At 34.6% G+C, this 21,319-nt stretch overlaps 1 protein-coding gene across 1 annotated transcript in view; it reads right to left on the bottom strand.

Moving 5' to 3' along the window:
• The window catches only part of CACNA2D3 (calcium voltage-gated channel auxiliary subunit alpha2delta 3), a 392,330-nt gene that overhangs the window by 100,059 nt on the left and 270,952 nt on the right, over positions 1 to 21,319 (bottom strand). Inside the window, exons 14-17 of the mRNA XM_065749768.1 lie at positions 17,376 to 17,393; positions 7,119 to 7,190; positions 6,254 to 6,334; positions 2,192 to 2,266 (exon numbers count right to left, since the gene is read on the bottom strand). Of these exons, the coding sequence (XP_065605840.1) occupies positions 2,192 to 2,266; positions 6,254 to 6,334; positions 7,119 to 7,190; positions 17,376 to 17,393 (246 nt within the window). The remainder of the gene's footprint in view (positions 1 to 2,191; positions 2,267 to 6,253; positions 6,335 to 7,118; positions 7,191 to 17,375; positions 17,394 to 21,319) is intronic.

The following is a 21,319-nucleotide window of genomic DNA, read 5'->3' on the forward strand; positions in this document are numbered from 1 at the left end:
GCAGAGATAAGAAAAATAATTGTGAGTGTAGTGGTGGGCAATCATGAAGTAAAACTGATCCTATCACATTTTCCTTTGCAACAGCTACAAAATTTTGAAGACAACTTCTCTGCTCAGTAGATTGCACATAGAGAAAGGTTTTGCAGAAGCCAAATAACTATTTCATCATTTTAATCGCTGAGGAAAATTAGCATCATTAGGCTAAAAAAAGTTTCAAACAGCAAGAATGTTAGCAATACATATAAAATGCTAGTACAGTCACATTTCACCTAGCTCATGTGCCCCTAACTTTGGCTCTTTTATGCCGTTCTTAGGTTATATATTCGATACAGCTGGACATGAGCTAAAAGCACAATTACACTAACTGCCACCTGGACATGGGTAAGCAGTGAAGATGCAGCAGAAGAAACCTTGAAGTGCACTAAAAATCTCTGTTTATAGCCCAGGTACTCTAAGAAGGTTAGATGCTGCCTCAGCTCAGCTATGGTTACCAAACAGAGCTCAGCAGTCCAGAAAGCAAAGAACATGGAAGAAAGGACAAATAGGAAGTCAGAAAGGTACAGAGAATATGTCAACACTGTGTAGAAAAGCAAGTAAAGAAAAATATTACAGCAATACTGAAAACACTGGATGTTTATTATGGTGAGATGTTTCAATGAGATAACAATTACTAATTATTACACAAAGTAAGAAATGGAAAGGAAAAGATAGAATAGGAGCTTCTGTTTTCCATGTTCATAAAAATGACTTTTAATGAAATTTAAAACCGGAATTAAAAATAAAAATTCTGCATAAAGCAGTTACAATATGGAAAAATCATTACTATGAGAAGTTACACTGACTGCAAAAATGAGCATGTTAGTGTGAATAACAGAAGTATCCACTCTAACTGGCCTTAGTGTTTAAAAATGAGAACCAAATGTTTCCAAGCAGAAGCCTATCTGAAGCTAAAGAGTTATGCTAACTACTGTGAGACTTCGCTTCATCCCCTTACTCAGTTCCTGTATCTTCCTCAGGAGCAATCTCACATTGGACACTGTTGATAATTGGATTCAGAAGATGCTTTTAATATGAACTTGAGAAGTATGCACTGTCTTATAGAGACAAAATGCATTGAGAGGAAATATTTAGGGATTGATTCAGAGCTTACTATCTTCCTTATGAGTAAACTGCTTCTACTGAAGCTGGAAGTTTTTTATTCCCTAGCTGTTACATATTTGGATGGCAGAGGCCCTGTTCCCCCATAGAGGAAGAGGATAAAAATTCATCTTCACTGGCAATCATCTGTAGGGAACATGGATGTGAAAAAAATATTTCAGCAACATAATAGTCTCTGAAGCATGCTAATTTAGCTGACTGGGATCTGACAATGGGTTAATTTGCAAAAGTCATTTATGAGAATTATGTTGCTTATTGGTCAGTAATTTGACATATTCTAAGCACATATTGTATTCCTTTCTGTGCCTGTGAAAAATTCTACCAGAAACATGAGCAATATTCTTGATTGAAGAAAAATTACACATATGGCATCCATGTGTACACAGCAGTGGAATCATTAATACCAATGCTTTACTAAGACTTGATAGTGATGGAACACTTGCACGTGCTGTTACTAAACAATGATGCAATCAAGAATGTACCAGCTCTCATGGGTGTTAGGCTTATAAACATTTGCGTAACAGGCACTTCTATTTTTCTCACTGTGATTAATGCAAAGATGATGATAAGGGAAACTAAAGGCAGAATTTGCTATTTCTCTTTTAGTATGAATATCCTTAGTGCTCCTCTTTTGCCTAAGAGTATGCTTTAGTGAAATTTCTGTACACGTATTAAATTAGCTTTAACACTTTAACATGACAAATAGGGGTTATTACAAAGCAACAGAGCACTCTGGCATTCCATTTCAATATAAAATGAACATAATTACAGTAATTTTTGGCTTTGCCATTTTGCAGCAATGGAGGCCTGCATCCCTTACAGAGCAACTAGTACATTTATTTTCCATGATGTTTTTTATGCTAACTTTTGTTTCCAGAGGTAAATTTATCAAGCATTATAAAGTGTTATAAAGCATTATGAAGTAAATAATCTGATGTTTTTTTTAAAAAAATGAATATATTCTTCACAGTGAAAGATAAACAAGTGTAACATATATATCTATATAAAATAGATTGGAAAATAGTATTCTTACCAGAGGCCTAAGTTCTGGATGAGTCAAAATATATCCATTGTTTGTAATTGCAAAAGCATATCCGTGAATACCTAACTGTAGGAGTAAATGAGAAAGAAATACTAATTAGCACGGTCTGCAGTAAATTCTTAAACAAAAAGCAGGCTAACATTCAGTCATCCAGGGCTTAAAGATAGTATTCATAACACTCACATAATATTTAATTATAATACATGCAGAGCTTTGATCTCTGACATTTTTGCAAATGAGAACCTGCCACTCTGATGAATTCAGTATATAGCACAACTTTTAAATGTCACAGACGTATTTTGTTATCTAGGACACCCACTTCTATGTACCTTGGAGTGAATTAGATATATACTTGTACACAGCATGTCACATACAACGTGTGTCAAAGAAAAGGTATGCTGACACCTTCACACATTCCCAGGAGCTGCTAGGTTTGATTTACCTCACTTGTTCAAGTGGTGTTGTAGAAGAACCATTTAAATCAATGATACTGGAAGAACAGTTACACTAATCAAGCAGCGGCCTAAAATGATATTTACATTTAGCTCTCTATTAATTCAGATTCATTGGCAGACACAGAAGAAGGCATGCACCTACAAAAAACTCATGGAATTTACGTATTTGTAGCAAACAGAACTTTGGGAGATCATATGAGAGCAATGAAATGTGCTTGGGATATGTGATCAAATTTAACACTGTCCTTATCGAAATGACAATATGCCTTTTAACAGTATACCCGTTACACAGTTGACTGCACCCACTGAGTGCCTAGATGTACCTTCATATCATTCAAGTGGTCATTAGAACATCTCTTCTTAGTATAATCATGATGCTAATATAGAATCTTTCTGCAGCTTCCATGTGTAACTGCCTTCTAACATGGTGAGGTCACACTTGTTATGCCTCCTCACTCAGTGCTTTCCAATTGTGAAACAAATTAATATGATGTCCCATAGAGCTGTGAAACTACTTATTGTGAATGTCATTCAGTTTCAGTACCTTTATGTGAGCATCTTGATTTGTTGAGGTTTCAAAACGAAGCAAATGAAAACCCACAACCCAGAAGCATTTTGCTTTGGAATTTGCTCCATGTTTCTCCCTGCCAACAAACTTTTGAAAACATAACCCTTCCCTTGTTCCCTATGATCAATCTAGCTGAGCAAAGAGCAAACTGTCCTCATCTCATTCAGCAATGTGCCTTACCAAGTGGTTTAAATTCAATTCAAGTTTTTTTTTTTTTTTTTTTTGCTTTCTCAAACTTTAGTTCATTCTTAAATGCTTTGCTGAAGTGGGTCCTCAGGAATTTTTCTGGCATAAAGCAATGTAAGAAAGGTCAACAATCATTTCTAAGGGATAAATAGGACAGCAAGTCTGTGGGCTTCTGTAATTTTCTGGGAATATACAATAGGGTATTACATTATGGCAAGGTCATAGAGGAAAACATGCCAGGTAGATTTATACCATATCTGTCTGTGAATGATTGTATATGGTCAACTGTATCTGCTACAGAGAAGATTGTTTCATAAATTAGCAGTTTTCCTAAAGCAATAAACTGAAAATAATAGAAAGTGATATGTTCTTGGCATCTCTTCATAAAGGACAGAGAACCAAAATAATAACAGTGAACATATTTTACCTATTACAGTATGACAAGTGAACTAGCTGTTGGCTAAATATCAGATCTGGAGTATAACTGCCTGTGTTGATAACTGCAGAATGATGTTCAAGCAATGGAAGTTGAGTAACAAAACAAATGTGGGTGGTACACTTTGCAGGATAAAAAGTATTTGGTAATCTGAAGTATACCAGCATAGCAAGGATGGTATTTGTTGTGTGTTGTGCAATACGTGAGACTATACACTTTGCACATAAAATGTTTTGGTTTGAGAGAGTACTGCTTACAGCTGTGCTGCCACTTCAGAGTTTGAACTCTCTAAATGACAAACTGATTGAGAAACGAAAAAAAAGTGTAACGGTAAAATGCCACATGAAAAGTAAATTCAACCCTACCTTATTAAGAACAAACTCCCACTGACATCTGGGGAAGTTTAGTCTGGAAAATGACTGCTGAAAATAGCTCATTGTTATTATTCATCTTCCTCGGCATAAAACCCATCTCATCCAAGCTGTGAGAATTCCAGGTCAGCAGAATTCTATTTCCAACCAATCATTTTATATCCCTGTGTGAATTTTATTTCACATACTGCCTCTACAGGAATGGGTCTCAGGGGTGATTATGCTCTTGCAATTGCATGGTCTTTTTACTGTTCAGAAATGTTTATGGTATGTGAGACTGGAAGTTATAACTCAAATGATTTCACTAACTTAATTGTACTGCATGATATTGGTGCCTCTTGTAATAATCTTCTCTTGCATTACATTCTGCAGTATAAAATGTGCTTTCAAATGGTAGCATATTCAGAAACAGGATTGTATACTACTTCCTCAGTAAACTAAGTCTTTAAAAATATTATATCATATGAATAAACCAGAAATTTTAATCTCCTTGCCTATCTTCTCCTTTTCTGAATCACTCTGAATAAATCTGCTGTGATACCTGTCATTCTGGGCTCACACTCTATGTTTTCGTATTCGGAATATGTCAAAATCTTACAGAAAACTTCTGAATAATATCTCTATGATTTGGCCTTTATTATACAGCCATGAACAGCCAGGCATTCGTCAGTCATACCTTCAGTTACAACAACACTGTTTGTCCTTATCATTGCATATGAAACTTGTTTTACCCTTAGTACATTGGAAGTTGACACTAAAGATTATTTTCAGAGCTCCAGATTTAGCATGTGTAATCCTTTTTCTCTGCCATCTCTTAGTGATTCTGCATACACAAATGGCATAATTTCAGTTGTGGTTAACTAACCTCAGTGGTTCCTGTATTGAGATTGTACTGTTATTTTAGCTGACCTGGAATGCCCCTCTTCACTAAGTCCTGATATCAAGGCGTCATCTGTTGCATTTTCTCACACTCTGCAAACTTTTTCCCAGATGGGACAGCCTTTCTGTTCTGTGTTTGCATTGTGTCTCTCCCAGTGGGATGTAAGTTCCAAGAAATTATTGTCATAAACCTTATAAATACTATTTTCTTTATGTTTTTTTTAATCAAACTCATATAAAATTTAAACCACCAAATTGAGGCACATTAACCTACTAAATCATTTGCAAATTGCCAGCATATTAAAATTAGAATTAAAGTGGATAGAATTAAAATATGCTTTGTTTTTATTGTTTATTTTTTGGCTTGAAAAAACAAATATTATACTAGAATTTGTCTAGAAAACATTCATTTAATTTTGTGACTAAAACAGTACTACAGTAATGCATTTCAGAGATACAGAAGTAATGAAATACCAACCTGACATATCAAATTTAAGTGAAAAGTAATTATATCTTTGTATATTCTTGAAACTGAGTTATAAATGTTTCACAATAGATGAAGTGCTGCATCTTTTGCAAATTTCGTTTAAAAAAAATTATAGTAGAATTTTTGCTGACTTTGGAAAACTATCTAGAGGGAAAATACCTATTAAAGGCTGGGTAGGGGAGAAGAACCAAACACTTAAGTTGGGTAGTTGCTGAAATGCACTGCTTGCTCTAATTTAGTTTGGTACAGGAAGGACACAGAGACAGGAACCATAAAGGCAATATTTTTGCATGATTTACATACAAAGTTACTCAAATCTTCAGTAGTAATTTCTTGCTATTTTGTGTGGTGTTCTAGTTACATTGGGTGGTTGAATGGCTTCTTTTTTATTTTTATTTTTTTTATTATTAAAGATGATGCATATTATCTTTTAGAGCATACTGTGACTAGCAAAAATTAGAAGCCATACGTTAATTTTGGCAGGAAATATTGGCTATACAAAGCTAAAATTCCTCAGGAAAATGGGTGACAAAATGCAGCTATATGTCAGTATAAACATAGAATTGCCCTCTAGTCTTCAATTTCAGGTAGATTTGCATAATAAATGCAAAATAGATGATATTATATCACATATGCTGAGTAAAAATGACATATCAACATTTGTAAGTTACCTTGTACTTTGGGATAGCTTTTAAAAGTTCTTTAACTGGGACGTCTGTACCAACTACTCCCAGGAGAATTCCTTTTGATCTCTGAAAAGAACAATAAGACACGTACTGAGAAACACATTAGTAATTAACGTTCTCACCACTAATTTAACATTATAGCTACTCCACAGAAGTGAATAGATAAAAGAGAGATTATTTAAAAGGTGGGGAAGGAAAAGGCTGGTACTGTTAATCCAATCAAGCAGTCATTTAGTCAATAATGGTGCTTTTTTCTACTTTATCTGTAATTCAGATAGAACAGGCATTCAAACTTTCTATAGTTAGTGCGTTCCTCTACAGAAAATTTCCTCATGCAAAATAGTTTCCAATTAAAAAAAAATTGGCTAAAATGTGTTACTCCATTCAAACTTTATCCTGCCACATGGAAGGCAAAAGAGAAGGTCTAAGCATAAAGTATGCATAATTTTCTTTAATAAAGTTTTACATTAACAAAAGTAAACATATATATATGTTATATATATATATATGTACAAGTAACAAAATTCTGGATCTTCACAATAGAAACCTATCAGTACAAAGAAGAAAAATGATGTGGATTACTTGCTGTAAGAAGATAACATAGAGGAAACAAAGTTCTATTTCCTAAGTCTTTCTCTTAGATGTAGGGTTTTATTATTTTATTAGGAAGTCCACAGTACAGGTTATTTGGAATACTTTGTCACATTTTTATACTAACAAAGAGATAATAACTGTAGACTAAATAAGAGGAAAAGAATAAAAATGTACAGAGCAGGCTAAAATTTTGTTAGCTTCCTAATAGTAACTTCCCAGCAGCCAACCACACGACAGGAACAGTCTGAGTACTTACAGTCTCATTTTGCTTACTAAATACCGGCATGGCAACAGTTGTCATCAACACCAATCCCTGGTCGTCAGCAAGCTATATTTAAAAAAGAAATATTATCTTTAAGAACCAAGGAATAATTACAGGCGTGACTGCATTTTTCAATTACATTTTCTTCATTTAAGTGAGAGAAAGCAATTTATCTAAATGATGCTTATCACTTTAGAATTGCAGTCACTGCAGCCCAGCCCCACCCTGCTCTATCTCAACTATATCAGCTCTGCCCACCCCACCATCTGGACTGGCAGGAAAGATGCCTCTTCTTCATTCCTATTGCAGTTTCCCATGAGAGACACAAAGGGGCTGGAATGTGGATTGTGGAAGCAGCATGTGCAGTAGCAAAGCAGCTGGAGCTCTGTTCCACATCTTTCCCAGTGTCAGCTATGCCAAGATTGCCTTGGGTTGTTTTCTCCCAGCAAGGAACAAGAGGTCATGAGTTGCATGCACTTTATTTCTGGTTCAGATTGAGATCTCATCAGCTAGCACTGCAGCAGAAAGGATGATGGCCAGTTTGGATCCCAGGAGCATCTTTGCTCCATCCGGTTTCAGTTTGCTGGACTAAGTGGTGGCATGAAGTATTACCTGATGCTGCACTTTAGGTTGCAACATATTTCTTCAGTTTAGTAAGAAAACAGATCTCCTGACCTTGGTTCCATTCAAGAGAAACATGCAAAATGTTTATCACTGGCCACAGCAGAATGGCTTTGCTCAGTCTATTGTCTCTTCATGGCCACACTATATCTCTGCCATAAGGCAAGTGTTAGCTGTCATGCTCATGGAACAAGAACTACTCTGTGTGCTTGTGGATCTTCATCAACTACATATGAAAGATAACTCAAGGAGGAAGTTGAGAGCTTCTATTAAACGCTTTCTGCCACTATAATTTTGGAAGACATTTAAAGTTTAAAAACTTTATCCTACATTTAAAAGTGTGAAATATCCCAGTTATAGTCACAACTTTACTGTGATTTATAATTTTTTTTTAGGGACAATTTAGTTCTGCTAAGTTGCATCTTTGTTTTGCCAAACATACAAGAAAAGGGAGACAACCTTACTGAAAAAATTTTGGAGGTGAGAGTCATACCAATTGCAACAGTGACATGCTCCTGCTGCTGCTGCATCAGTATCGTATTTTCTGTACTTAGGCAGTATTTTAGAACACTTTTTTTTTTGAGAATGTGTGCAATTTTTTTTCCTAGCAACACTTTTTTAAACTTTTTTTTTAACGAAGCAATAGCTATTAACTCTCTAAATTTTCAGAACACAAAGCCCATACATTGTTACCACAATATTTTATGAACAATGCTTCACAGTAATAAATCAGACAAGGAAAATCTAGAACATTACATGCCTTGAAGCTCCCAATCTGTTTCAGGAGGCTTTCAGTTTCCCAAACAAGTATGTTTTCTGAAGCACGGCACTATCTTATGGTGAGGAAGAATGTTTGCAGACATCAGACAAACCACAAATGAGTTTTAGGATCAAGGCTTACATCTGATAAGGAATCAATAGGGACATGAGGTGGAACCAGCTCATGATCATGTTGTATTATTCGTTTTCCCTTTTAAGAAATACCTAATTTCCAGTCCTGATACAATCCTTGATCTATTAAGCAATAGTAAATCATTAAGAAACAAACAAAAGAAATACCAACCCAAGAAAACACTGAGGGTCCAGGAGTTGCACTAAAAGCAGCTGAACTAGCCCAAAAATGTACTCTCTTTGGCTAGCATAGTACAGTTAAGCACATTGACATGATTTGTATGGAAAGAAGCCTTCTTTGGTATTGATGTTCAATAGTCCTGAACACGTGTACACAGGGAATTGAAAAAGCATTCTGCTGATTATGGGGTGACATCTTGGAGCATTTAGAGATTTTATATGATTGCCCAGGGTTGTTCATCTCTGACATTATGCATTTATCAAATATCATAACAGTATTATTTTACATTGAGCCTACTTACTCTCAAGGGATTACTAGAAAAAATTTATCAGACAGGATGCCAGCCAAGGGACATGTCAGAGAAGTTTTAGGGTGTTTCAAATTCTTTTAAATGGGGGGAAAAAGAATAGTATGGAGTTCCTGGGAAATTCCAAATGGACAGATCATGAACTCTCAAAAGTAACTATGGAATCAGGCAGAGAATTATTGCCCTGTAATTGTGATGTATGCAATTATCTACAATTGCTAATCCAATCGTTTTTCTAAGAGGTGTAATTTTATTTTTTGATACGTTTTTCACTTTTTTTTTCGGTAGATGGGCGGGTTGTTGGCTACTTCTGTAAGTGGAGTCAGCAAATAACTGGATGATAGATTATTCATCTTTGGGATGTTTCATCGAGTTACTCACTTATGCAGCAGTATTCACTTCTGTTGGATAATGAGGAGCTATCTCTTGGGGGAGGGGGAGGACAGCTTTATACCCTGGGCAATGACATTCTGACAGAAGTACTTTGAAATAGTAGAATGGTAGCCACTGGGTATTACTGCTAGGGCAGACAATGCTCAAGTCAGTGAATAAACTGCAAAGGAAGCCATGATCTAGGAATTCTGCATTTTTCTTTTAAAGTCTGACAATTTTTTACCTATAACAGAACTCTGCAATAGCTAATGCAAATGTTCAAAAAACTTAGTAATTCTGGGGGGAGAAAAGGCCAACAAACAAACAAACATTCTAATCACTGATAAAACTTCCTATATTGCTTACATTCTGAACAAGCATTTATTACTGATATTTCCAGACTTGCTAGGATTATTATTATTTTTTACTTTTTTGCATCATCAGCAAATGCTTAATTAGAAGTTAACATTTAAAGGAAAATATTAGACATCACAAATTCAGAATAACATATGTTTCTGAGTGTCTGTTCTTATTTCAGAATTTCATATTGCTTTGCAATAATAGTAAGAGTAATAAATTATTTAGTTACTCATTTATCATTCTTCTCCCCAGAAGAATACGTAGACAATCCTTATGATTTCCAAACTTGTCTACTGAGCATCACAAAGTCATAGTCTCAAAAAACAATCACATAGGGACATACAAAAGAAAATACTCTAACCAAATATTTCTTACAGGAAACCTCTTCAGGTATAATTATTTTTGACCCATAAGCACAATGTGCCTGCTTCTGAATAGGTAACAACTCATTTATACATAAGAATAGAGATTTTTAGTGCTGTTGGCAAATACATAGAATGATATTCATCTGAATATAATGAAATGTCATCAGCTGGGTGGTTAGGAGTTACATACAGTAAAGAACCCTAGGGAATGACTGAAACCTGAAGCAATGTACATTTAACTTCTCAGTTTCTAACTAGGCTTTACCTTATTCAGTCCCTTTGGAAAAACTACTACTAATAGTTACTGCTATTTCTATGAAGGTATGCTTAATTTGGCATAAAATTTCCACACTCCGAGGATTCAAAACTATGTTCTAAGCTGACACAGATCATCGTTACCAACCTCAAGAAATTCCAGAGGATGGTAGTTTTCTCAGGAATTAGGTAGAGTATGACAAATGTATATTTTCACAATATTACATTGGTTATTTATATGGTTTCTGCTGAAACAAGATGTTGCTGGTGGATTGCTTTTGTTCACAAGGATGAATTTGGACTCAAATGGTGGAACTTCATCTGGTTTAATATTCAGAGCCACTAACAACTCTACTTCCTTCTAGCACACTGAGAATCCTTTTTTTTTTATTCTCCTCCACTACTGTACTGCTTTGTTCCAATGTTTAATCATGTTTGTTTTTTTTACACATCAAAGTAGTAATAAGTCAAGTTTCTTTCTGTTTCTTCAATGTTTAATAAGAGTCTTAAGTTATTTAGCTGGGACACCACATTAGTTAACGCACACAGGTCTGGCTGACACCAAAGTCCCATCTCTTAGCAGCATGTCAGTTACTACATTCTCTTGTTTTCTCTTGATTGTCTTCAAGTGGTTACTTAATAACTCTAGAACAGTGGAATCATCTCCATGCTTAATGCAAAATTCTGATTATGTGCAGTATGGCACTAAGTATACTTGTCCTTTCAAATTCCCCTTAATCTCTTATTTATTTCCCATTGAATAGGAAGGAGATTCTGTTTTTCTAGAGACCAACGTATTATGTTTACATGAGCCTTACATATTTCAAAACAAACCCCCACGTTTACATCATCACACAGGAATTCCACAGACATTTTCTTCAAGAAAGTTTTTCCATAATTTGCAAGCACGTAGAAAAAAATATGGTGAAATAGGCTGCCCCATAAAAGAGAGTGGTCGTTTAGAAAACAAAACAAAAAAATAACCTAACTTCACTGTCTTGCAGTTCTCTGCATTTAATTAAGGCCTGCAGCTAATAAGTGCAGCAATCAACATCTCCCATTTAGTGCACAGGCAAGAAGAGTTGCAGCAAGCTGCACAACTTGTGGAGAAAATGTTAGTAGTATTCATATCTACTACTGTTACTTTGGGTTTACATATTGTGCAATGATCATAATGAAGACAGGCTCTGCTAGTGAGGAAATAATCACTGTCTCCTGAGACAGAACAAGAACCAAAGCCCATATCGTTTTTTTTAGATATTACTATGGATTTTTCAAAGAAAATATGCAGTGTTTTTTTTCAATTTATCAGGTTATTAAGTGACATTTTAAAATTCCGTTAAATAAGAGTATTCCCTAATTTTTACTGCTAACTGAAAGATGCAAAATAAGCAATATACACTTTAATCTAAATGAATCAAATTTGAAGGAGCAATTCTGAATTATGTTGCTAATTTTTGAAAAATGCTTAAGTCACAGAAAGGAAACAAACTTTGAGTTTGTAAACTTACAGTGGTTTTTATCTTTCAGAGTTTAGACTTTATATTTTAAATAATCACAGTGCATATCAGAGCGTCTAGAATTTTTCACTGTATTATAAAGAAAATTATCCAAGAAAATACTTGATCTAAAACTTCAAAAACAATCTATTCTTATAAAATCTATTATGTCTATAATTTACATTGTGAAATCTTAGCAGGCCTGTTCAGCTCAGAAGTGAACTTTCATAATGCTGATTCTCTCCAGCCTACATTTCTTGATTTATGCAATACATACAGTGAGAATATGTATTTCATGGTTTTTTTTTTTTTTTTTTTTTAATTAACGTATTCCTCATTTTTGCATTTATATTAGACTGCAACAATAGTAGAGCAGTTCTTCTGAACAGGACATCTCTTTCACTCAACAGTGTCAAGAAAATTCAGATTTATTTCTGACCAATTCTGATTCACAGCAACTGTCAAATAGCCACAAAAAAGATCAAATTTTTTGTAGATTAATCTTAACCCTAATAAAAATTCCTAGACATATTTCTAGTCTTCTTAGATATATGTTGTTCCTCCTAAATTCTTCACCAGCCCACAGTAACAGCTTTGATTTCCACAAAAATCAATTGACTCACCCACTTTCTGAAATGTAGAAAAATTTCACAGGCTGTCCTATTTACAGAGCAGATTTTAAATTTGGAGTTAAAATTTAGAATTAATATATTTATATATATGAAGAAGCAAGCTCAGGAGGCTGAACAGAGGCATCTTAGCAAGTATTTGAGAAGAGTCGTGTAGCTATACTGACATAGGAAGCACTGGTCTGTGGGCTTGAAAGGAAATAGGACTTAAGAGAGTAGTGCAAAGAAATGTCTGTTAGCCTACACAGCCATATGCCCTATGCAAAATCTGAAAAGTGTGGAAGGACATTGCTAGATTCAAAGGGACTGAAAACTAGGTGAAAAACTGGGGCATTGTAACACTGAAAATTCTCTGACGAGGCGTCAGTGTTGAAAGTGCCTGCCACAATGTCGAAACTTTATCCATCGCAGGCAGCAGTTCCATAGGGATGTACTTGAAATCTGAGTTTCATGCTGAGGCTTGTTTTTCTTCAGTGCCTTGAATAACCCTATTGCCTTCCCAATCGATCCCTCTTCTTCCTTTCCCCTCTCTGTTTAGCCTTTTTTCACCCGACATCATCTTCCCTTCAGAATGCTGAGTAGGGTCATCAGACAGGCTGGTAGCAATAGAGAATTGGAATCTGACCATTTAATTGTTTTATGTAGGCTACTGGAATGAGGAATAGCTATTATTTTAGCTGATACAAATTTTGGCCTGAGACCATATAGGAAGCTCTGTGAATGTTACAGGGATATTTCTATGGTTAGTCCTACAGAAGTAAAACACTAAAGCCATCAGTTTAAAATGTTTACTTGGTTAAAATTGGCAAATTGTTGACTCGATGCTATTAAATACCAAGTCATTTGTTGAGGAGTGGGATAAAAACATTTGGAGACTAAATTTAAGATCCTGTTTAACATTTATATGGAAATCTTAATGCAGTTTTCTGAATGGGTGACACAATTTTATATACACTATAAAATTGAAAGATAATAACATCTCAGCCAGAAACAGAAACAAAGAAATAATAAATTAGTGTCAAAATGTTTACTACATGATTATTTTGTATTTAATTAGATTCAATTTAGCTTCTATAATTCCATAAAAATGCTAAAATTACTAGCCATGCACTTCATTGAAATAGCAGCTTTGCAAATTTTTTGTTTTCTATTCCCAGTGACAGTCAATTCAACACTTCAAAGTATAGGAAGGTAAATGATGCAGGGAATGGTAAATGATGCTTCCAAATGGCTGAAAGATGATAGCATCAGGATAAAAGGAGGGCAAAGCACTACTTACAGAAGTTAAGGGATAACACAGAAAGAGAGAAGAAAGCTGTCAGGAATTTTTGGGCAACAAACATCAACAAAACATTTCTCTTTGGAGGAAATACGATTCTATTCATGAGAGAACCACTAACAAAAAATTTCTATGCTCCTAAACACAACTATGCGCTTCTGATTTATGTGCCTAATTTATTCAGTTCTACCTGTTCCCATAAACTCAGTAGAACAAAGCATCACAGCAGAAGGACAACAGATTTGAGTCCTGCTGCGTTTGTTCAAGACAGCAAGAAAAGCTTTCCTGCTAGGAAACCGAACACCTTTTTGAGCTATTAAAAAGGAGTAGCTTTTGTTCATCCATGAATACAAAAGCTGCTTTTCAAATGTGTTTCAATAACAAAAATCAGTTCAGAAGCCAAAGTGAAAAAGTCAGAAAATTGTTAATTTGAGTTATGAGTTCATTATTATTATTTTCATTTTCACAGTCATGTAGAATGGTTATCTAGAAAGATGCAGTCATATGATATTCACATTTATTTGTCTGTATAGTGACACTCTTTTAGACTCACTGGGTATTCCTAGACATTTTTTCTTATGAAAGATATATAATCGTATTAAATCAGCACCTTCATCACCTGAAATTATGGTGGTGGTCTTCTTATTATCATTAACCTTAATATTTTTAATTTGTGGCATTGTCTACTTTAATTATAGGGAATATAGCAAAGTTCCTTTCAGGACAAATATAGTGCTTCAACAGACATCCAACTTAAATTCCTCTTACTTCATTACATCTGTGCTCCAAATCTGCATTGTCAATCATTTGTTATTTAACTGTCAAAGACAGACTAGAACCTATGCTCTTCAAAATTGATAGCTAATTACCATAGAACATTGACTAAACACTGAGAAGACTGTATCCAAATGTTTCATATTAAAGATATAACATTTCATCAAGATGACCAAGTATTTATAATGGATATAAAACAGTAAAGGTAAACTTGGAATGCCACATTTTTCTTTCAGATCACAAGAAGATTAAAGTGAATATGTTTAGAGAGACATGACTGTTTGAAATGTTTATAGAGAAAACATTTGCAAGATGATACACAGATTCCAACAAAAATACAGTGTAAGTTCAGACACCATATGGCAAAACACGTACATTAGTGACTAAGTCATTCATACAGGCAAAGGTTTATCAGTGCTGTGTTGCTTCCCTTCACCTTACAGATAAGGAGATAGAGATTCTCTGGCTTGGGAAGTGTTTGCCACATTCTGGCTTGCTAGAAGAAAACTTGGATATTAAGCTATATTTTCATGTGGCACCTAATGGGAGAAAATTTTGGCTTCTATTAACTGACAATTAGACTTTTCATTGATTCATGTACAGTTGTGGTAAACTCTTGACCAGTTTAAGACTGAACAGCACGCCTCTGTAGCTGGAAGCTGACCTGAAACCTCAATGCACTCAACTGAACTTTTAAGGTTTGAACAGTGTCATAATAAACTCAGTCAGGGATATGTGAAAAATAAAGTTATGAAGCATTTGTTCATGTTTAGTTGGTTGAAGAGCAGGGAGGAGTGAATTTAGGTTCTGAGCCAAAAACATTGAGTCTCATTAGCACACTGCCACTGAGACGCTCTGCAAGGGAATCCAAGAGAAATCACAGTTTCAAATAAGGTAGGATCCAGGGATAGGGAGAAAACTCCTAGAGAAGTAAAGTTTTCATAATCACATATAAAGTAGCCTCATAAAGATCAGTCCACTAGGAACAAGGTAAACCTGTCAGCAAGAAATAACTATCAGTATTTCCTGCCTCAAAGACTACAATCTTTACATAACTAGCAGGCTATGTTTATGAAAATGTTTATTCTTACCTGAAGTTACCAGAAGACCTCAGAGACTACTTTTATCTGTCCCCCTCCATTCATTCCTTTCCATCCCTCTCCTTTCTCTACATGAAGGTATACATTATGGCACACACATGCAAAATACGTGGCTATAGTTTTGCATTGATTTGCTCAAGGGTAGCACAGTGAAAATTGGTGCTCATGGCCTTCCACAAAAGCATTTTTTTTAACATATTGAAATCTAGAACTTGAATAATCTATATCAGAACATTATTGAATAGCTCAGAAATGTAGACTTTACAATCTAAAATACAATATTGCATGACACTAGATAGCAGCCTGATATAATTTTCCCCATCAGCATATTTTAATCTCACCCTGTTTCTTCTTTCTGCAAACTCTAAGGAGAAGCATTTGGCATAAACAAGTAGGTTAACACGAATAAGTCAAAGTTAGTCAATCTTTTAGTACTTCTACTTGTCCAGGAAGCTGTAAACAAAATAACTTTAATTCATCTATTTCCAGAAGAAAAAAATAATAGCAACAACAACTTCTGTTACCATAATGTCACATTTGCTAGGCTCCAGAGCACACAAAAACAAACTACTGATGTAGTCCAGTGTCATAGACTACCATATTACCTACAGATTTAAAGCAGGATTTTCTGAGATCTGTGAGCAAGGAAATTTCAAACACATATTGCACTATACAATTACAAGTTTCCATGCTCAGATTTCTTCCTTTTAAATTAAAAAGTCCATTGCCATTCTAAAGTTTTGAGGTCAATGGATGCCCCATTCCACATTAGCTAGACAGATCATTTGACCTATATCTTTTATTCAAAATTCAACTTTTATCAACTTTGAAAGACTGTTAATAATAGTGCTTTTAAATTTCTATGACATTCCATATTAGAAGTGCTTTATCTAGAATGAGAATTAATTGAATAAGTGGGCGTTGCTATTACCCAATATATTCAATTAAGTTTTTCATTTCAGTGCTTCAAATCACAACCCACAAAATAGCATCTAGGTTTTCTGTTTTCTGGAAGCTTTAATTTTATTTGTGAATTATACAAGAATGAGGGAACAGGCATCAAGCAGTTCTTAGATTTTGCCACAATCATTGTGTTTTCATGATGTGCAGAGGTGACTGGTAACATACCATATCGATGAAGAAGTTGTTTAAAAAGCATACTATATGAAAACTGCTTGCAACCTATTAGAGAAGTAAAATGTCAGATGTATTCAAAGAGGTGTTGATAGATACAGTGGGGAGCAGTGAAAGGGTACCAGCTATAACATGGGTTCTGCTGTCTCTATATAGAAATAAAAATGATCTAGATGTATTTCACATACAGTAATGGGTTGAATTTATTTTTTTCTCATTATTACTTCAAAATGTTGATAAAATAACTTCCCTGCTGTTTTCAACTTTTAGGCCACTATACAGCTATCGTGTTCAAATAGCTCATGTGTTTGAAAAGCTGCTCTCAGCAAGTACCTTAGTGGGCCATAATGCATTGCTTTGACATCCAGAGCCCTAGTACAGTGAGCTGTTTCACTGATCACTACTGTACCATACTCACGACACCATGGAAACATGAAGGACTGGTGATTACTTTGAATAACTAAGTCTGAGTAAAATATTTTACCTTTTGAGCCTGAGGGAGCTGGAAAACAACAAAATAGAACAAGCAATCATTATACATTAAATAAATTTGAACAGCTACTTCAGCTGTTGTATTCATAAAAACACAAACGTAATAAAAACAAAGTATAAAAGAAAGTTTCCAAGGAAACTAACTTTACACTGAGGGTTTATATTGACTTAGTTCATTTTTAGACAGCTTCTCTGCTAGGTATCACAAAAGCACCATGCAACTTGTTAAATACCATGCTACTAAGAAACACATTGTTTTGTCATCAGATATGGTATCACATTTGAACTGTGAAGTAGTTCCACCTTGCTGTACACAAATAGATGGTTTCACTTTAAAACCAGTCATTCTTTGTAAAGAACTAAATCTATAGTTATTAAGAGTGAAATGGACATTAGGAGAAGTTTTTTGCATTAAAATAGGCTGAATTCTCAGGAAAGAAAAATGAAATGATAGTAGTGCCTCTCTATGCAAACATTCTATCATATATGCATACTACACAACAATGTATGCATAGAAGAACATGTCTGTAGTGTAACAAATATGATTAAACACACATACGTGCAAAAACAAGATGTTTATGCATATACGATTATTCACATGACATGTTCTTAAGTGAGATTACTCTATAACTGGTTGATGCAACATATTTACAGTAACAAGTCACACAATTCACAAAAGGTATGGAGAGCAGGGATTAGACTCCATTACATCCAAACACCTTATTTATCAGAGCTGAAAATGAGTTCTGATTCCACTTTAGGAAAAAACAAACAAACAAACAAAAAAAGCTACCAAATGCTGATAATGGTGAGGAACTTAGAAAAATAAACTATTATCATCACAATATGTTTTTATTTTTTCAAAATTCTTCTCCTCTTACTTTCAGTATCATAGAGAATTTCACTACAAGCAGCAATTAAAATTTGTGCCAAATCCACCTCAAAAATTCCCATTTTCCCAGAAAAATTGTTTCCTTACAGGCATCAACTAAACACAGAACAAGCAAATGAGTTAATACCAAATGCCAAAAGACCTTCAGGATCTCTAGAGAACTTCCAATAGACATTTCTCTGTTTTTTTCTTTTTCTTTTTTAAATACCATCTTCTTGTATAACACATGTTACAATCACAAGCATTCTCTCATTGGAATCTACATAAGGACAGCTGCAATAAAGAACAATATCCAAATTTCCAACTTCAGAATAAATTTCAAAGAACTCCACGGTTTGCCTAAGCCACTACACAGAATGAACTCAGATGTCTTCATAATCAGATAATTTGTACATCACAATCTACAAAACAGTGCTTAAAGAACAGTGAACGTATCTGAGGCAACTTTTGCATACTAGCTACAGGAATGTCATCACAGAAACTTTGCCTTCAGATAACATTCAAAGTAAATTAAAAAACTTCAAGTCCATATACAGTGGAGATAGGTTTAAGATGGTATTGGGGAAATGTAAGTTGAATCCTCATACAAATACTAGTACTGCGTGATAGAATTTTTCCCAATTGTTTTCAGAACTTGAATTTACTCCTGCTTGAGTACATCATTTCAGTTACTTATAATTTGGGCAAGTTTTGCCATTTGAAGGAGTCACAGCAAGATGAAATGCAAGTGAGGATCTCATATTGATAATTCCTACACAAACTAGATGCTACATACTTTCATTTAAGAAATTAGTCCTCTTGCCTTTACCGAGATTATTGTCAAAAGACCATTAATAAGAGTTGGCAAAACAGAGCTCCATGTTGTTTGTTGCTGAACTGAGAATGCCAGTCCCACTCATAGCCTTTTATAAAAATCAAGAATATTTTGTTGCCCTGAAAGATTAGTTGTCAAAGCCTTGATTAAGAATTATAGGAGATTTACATTTCACTAGGCTTTTTTTTCTGGGTAAGGATTGTTGTCCCTTTTCATCTAAGCTTCAAAATCCAGGTTCACAATCTTTTCCTACAAAAATCTGTCTTTGCTCCAGCCAGATATATCTTAATTCTGTTTTTCATTCAAAACTGTTACAAGATCTATATGCCAGCAATTCAGTTTCATAATTGCTACAAATTCCTTTGAAATAAACCATGGAGGGTTTGTCTGACATTACCCTTCTGGGAGGCCATAGGAAACAAATAATTTTCCTAACGATAACAGTAATAGCTCTCTGGTCTGTCTCTCTACTGCATAGTCTAAAAATTGCCTGTCTGTGTAAAACCCAGCAGGTACCTCTGATTCCTGGGGTTTGCCTTATACCCTACTAAGATGCAGTTTTGCAGTAAATTGTGTGATCTTTTCCTGACCCTTAAAAAACACCACAGAATTTTTTGTTTTACTTGTGCCTACGGAAAACTATGTCATTTTGGGGGCTTTCAGACACAACAATGCCAAAGTACCCGCAATTTCTATATATTTTTCTTTTAGCATTTCTTCTTTTTTCTGTTGATCAACAATAAAAGAAGGTACATGATTGGACATATGTCTGTTTTGTACTGGAGAGTCCAGAACTAGACACAGTATTCCTGGTGAGGCCTCACCAGGGCAAAGTAGAGGGGGAGGATCACCTCTCTTGACCTGCTGGCCATGCTCTTTTTAACGATAATGATCTTAAAAGATATTACTGTTTTTTTTCTTTATGGAAGGCTTCTCTGCAAACTGAAATCATTTAACATGCTTGATATTTCAGCCATGTACACTGCACCAGACTCATATGCTTACTCATGTGTTCTACTGCAAATGGCTTGTGCCTTCAGTGAATTAGTTTGGTTTTAACTGGCTATGTATGCTGCTGTAACCTGAGACAGACTAATGCTTTCATATGTTTCCAAGAAAAAAACGCACTTTTAAAATTCATTCACAATTACAGTCTTCTCTTTTGGGTTACTATGCATTCTTCATCAATATGTGCAAGAAAAGAGAAAGTGAAAATGTTGTCAAATGCATTAAACAGAAAGCTATCAGACATTCTGAAAAGTGAGTTCCAAGATTCAGTGGATAATTTGTCCAGATCCACCACTTCACCACTGGTTTCTACATTCTTTGCTCTAAATTCTATTATGTCTATGGTTTTCTATTTGAAGGGTGAAAAATGAAAATAAGTCTGACTGGGCAAATAAGAGAAGTTATACGTGATATTTATATATTTTTTTCAGATTACTACATGGTCAGTAAAGGATTTAGAATTTAGAACATATTACTTCAAGTTAGTATATATGTTGACTATCTATAGTATAGATGTTGACAGATCAACAATTTTAATATCCTCAATATTCCCCTCTGAATAGCCAGCCTAAAATATTAGAACAATTAATGTGAACTTAATACAAGTTTTCTGTAAATTCAGTTGCATACATCTGATTTGTTCTTTTTTTTTTAATTTATCTGATTGATCCTTATCATTTTTGACAGTCCACAGAAAATACAGTGAAATAATAGTGAAGATTCTGAAACCAAGCTAATCAGTGAAATCTTTCAGATAATTCAGAAGATAGCTAAGTTTCTGATGTTTTAATGGCAAATATATTTCCAGGAAAGTGAAATATTGTGGTAAGCATTTAGGTATTATAGTTAACACCACAGAATAAAGGAAGAGACAGCACACATCAGTGAAGCTCACCAGAGAAGGTCAAGAAGCAAAGAAAGACAGTGCATATATATTTCAGATACTTTATAGTATGGATGACATCCAATAGCATAACACAACGTTGGGGTGAATAACAGTTTACATGTTTGTAAAAACGAGATGCAATGCATGTCCTGCATTCAAACTGTTTCAATTGTTAGCAGAAAATGTTTGTTTCTTATTTTAAATATGATTCAATGCTTCTACTTGCCATCAGATACACCATTTTAAAGTTGCAATTTTGGCAATTTTTCTTTTATAATCCATGCATTTATTCTCTTCTGTGATCTGTGTAAGAACTAGAGGCATCACAGGTAATTA

Source organism: Cyrtonyx montezumae, unplaced genomic scaffold, assembly GCF_038088225.1.
Source record: "Cyrtonyx montezumae isolate F1298 unplaced genomic scaffold, pur_monq_1.0 scaffold_6, whole genome shotgun sequence".
Taxonomy (NCBI): Eukaryota; Metazoa; Chordata; class Aves; order Galliformes; family Odontophoridae; genus Cyrtonyx; species Cyrtonyx montezumae.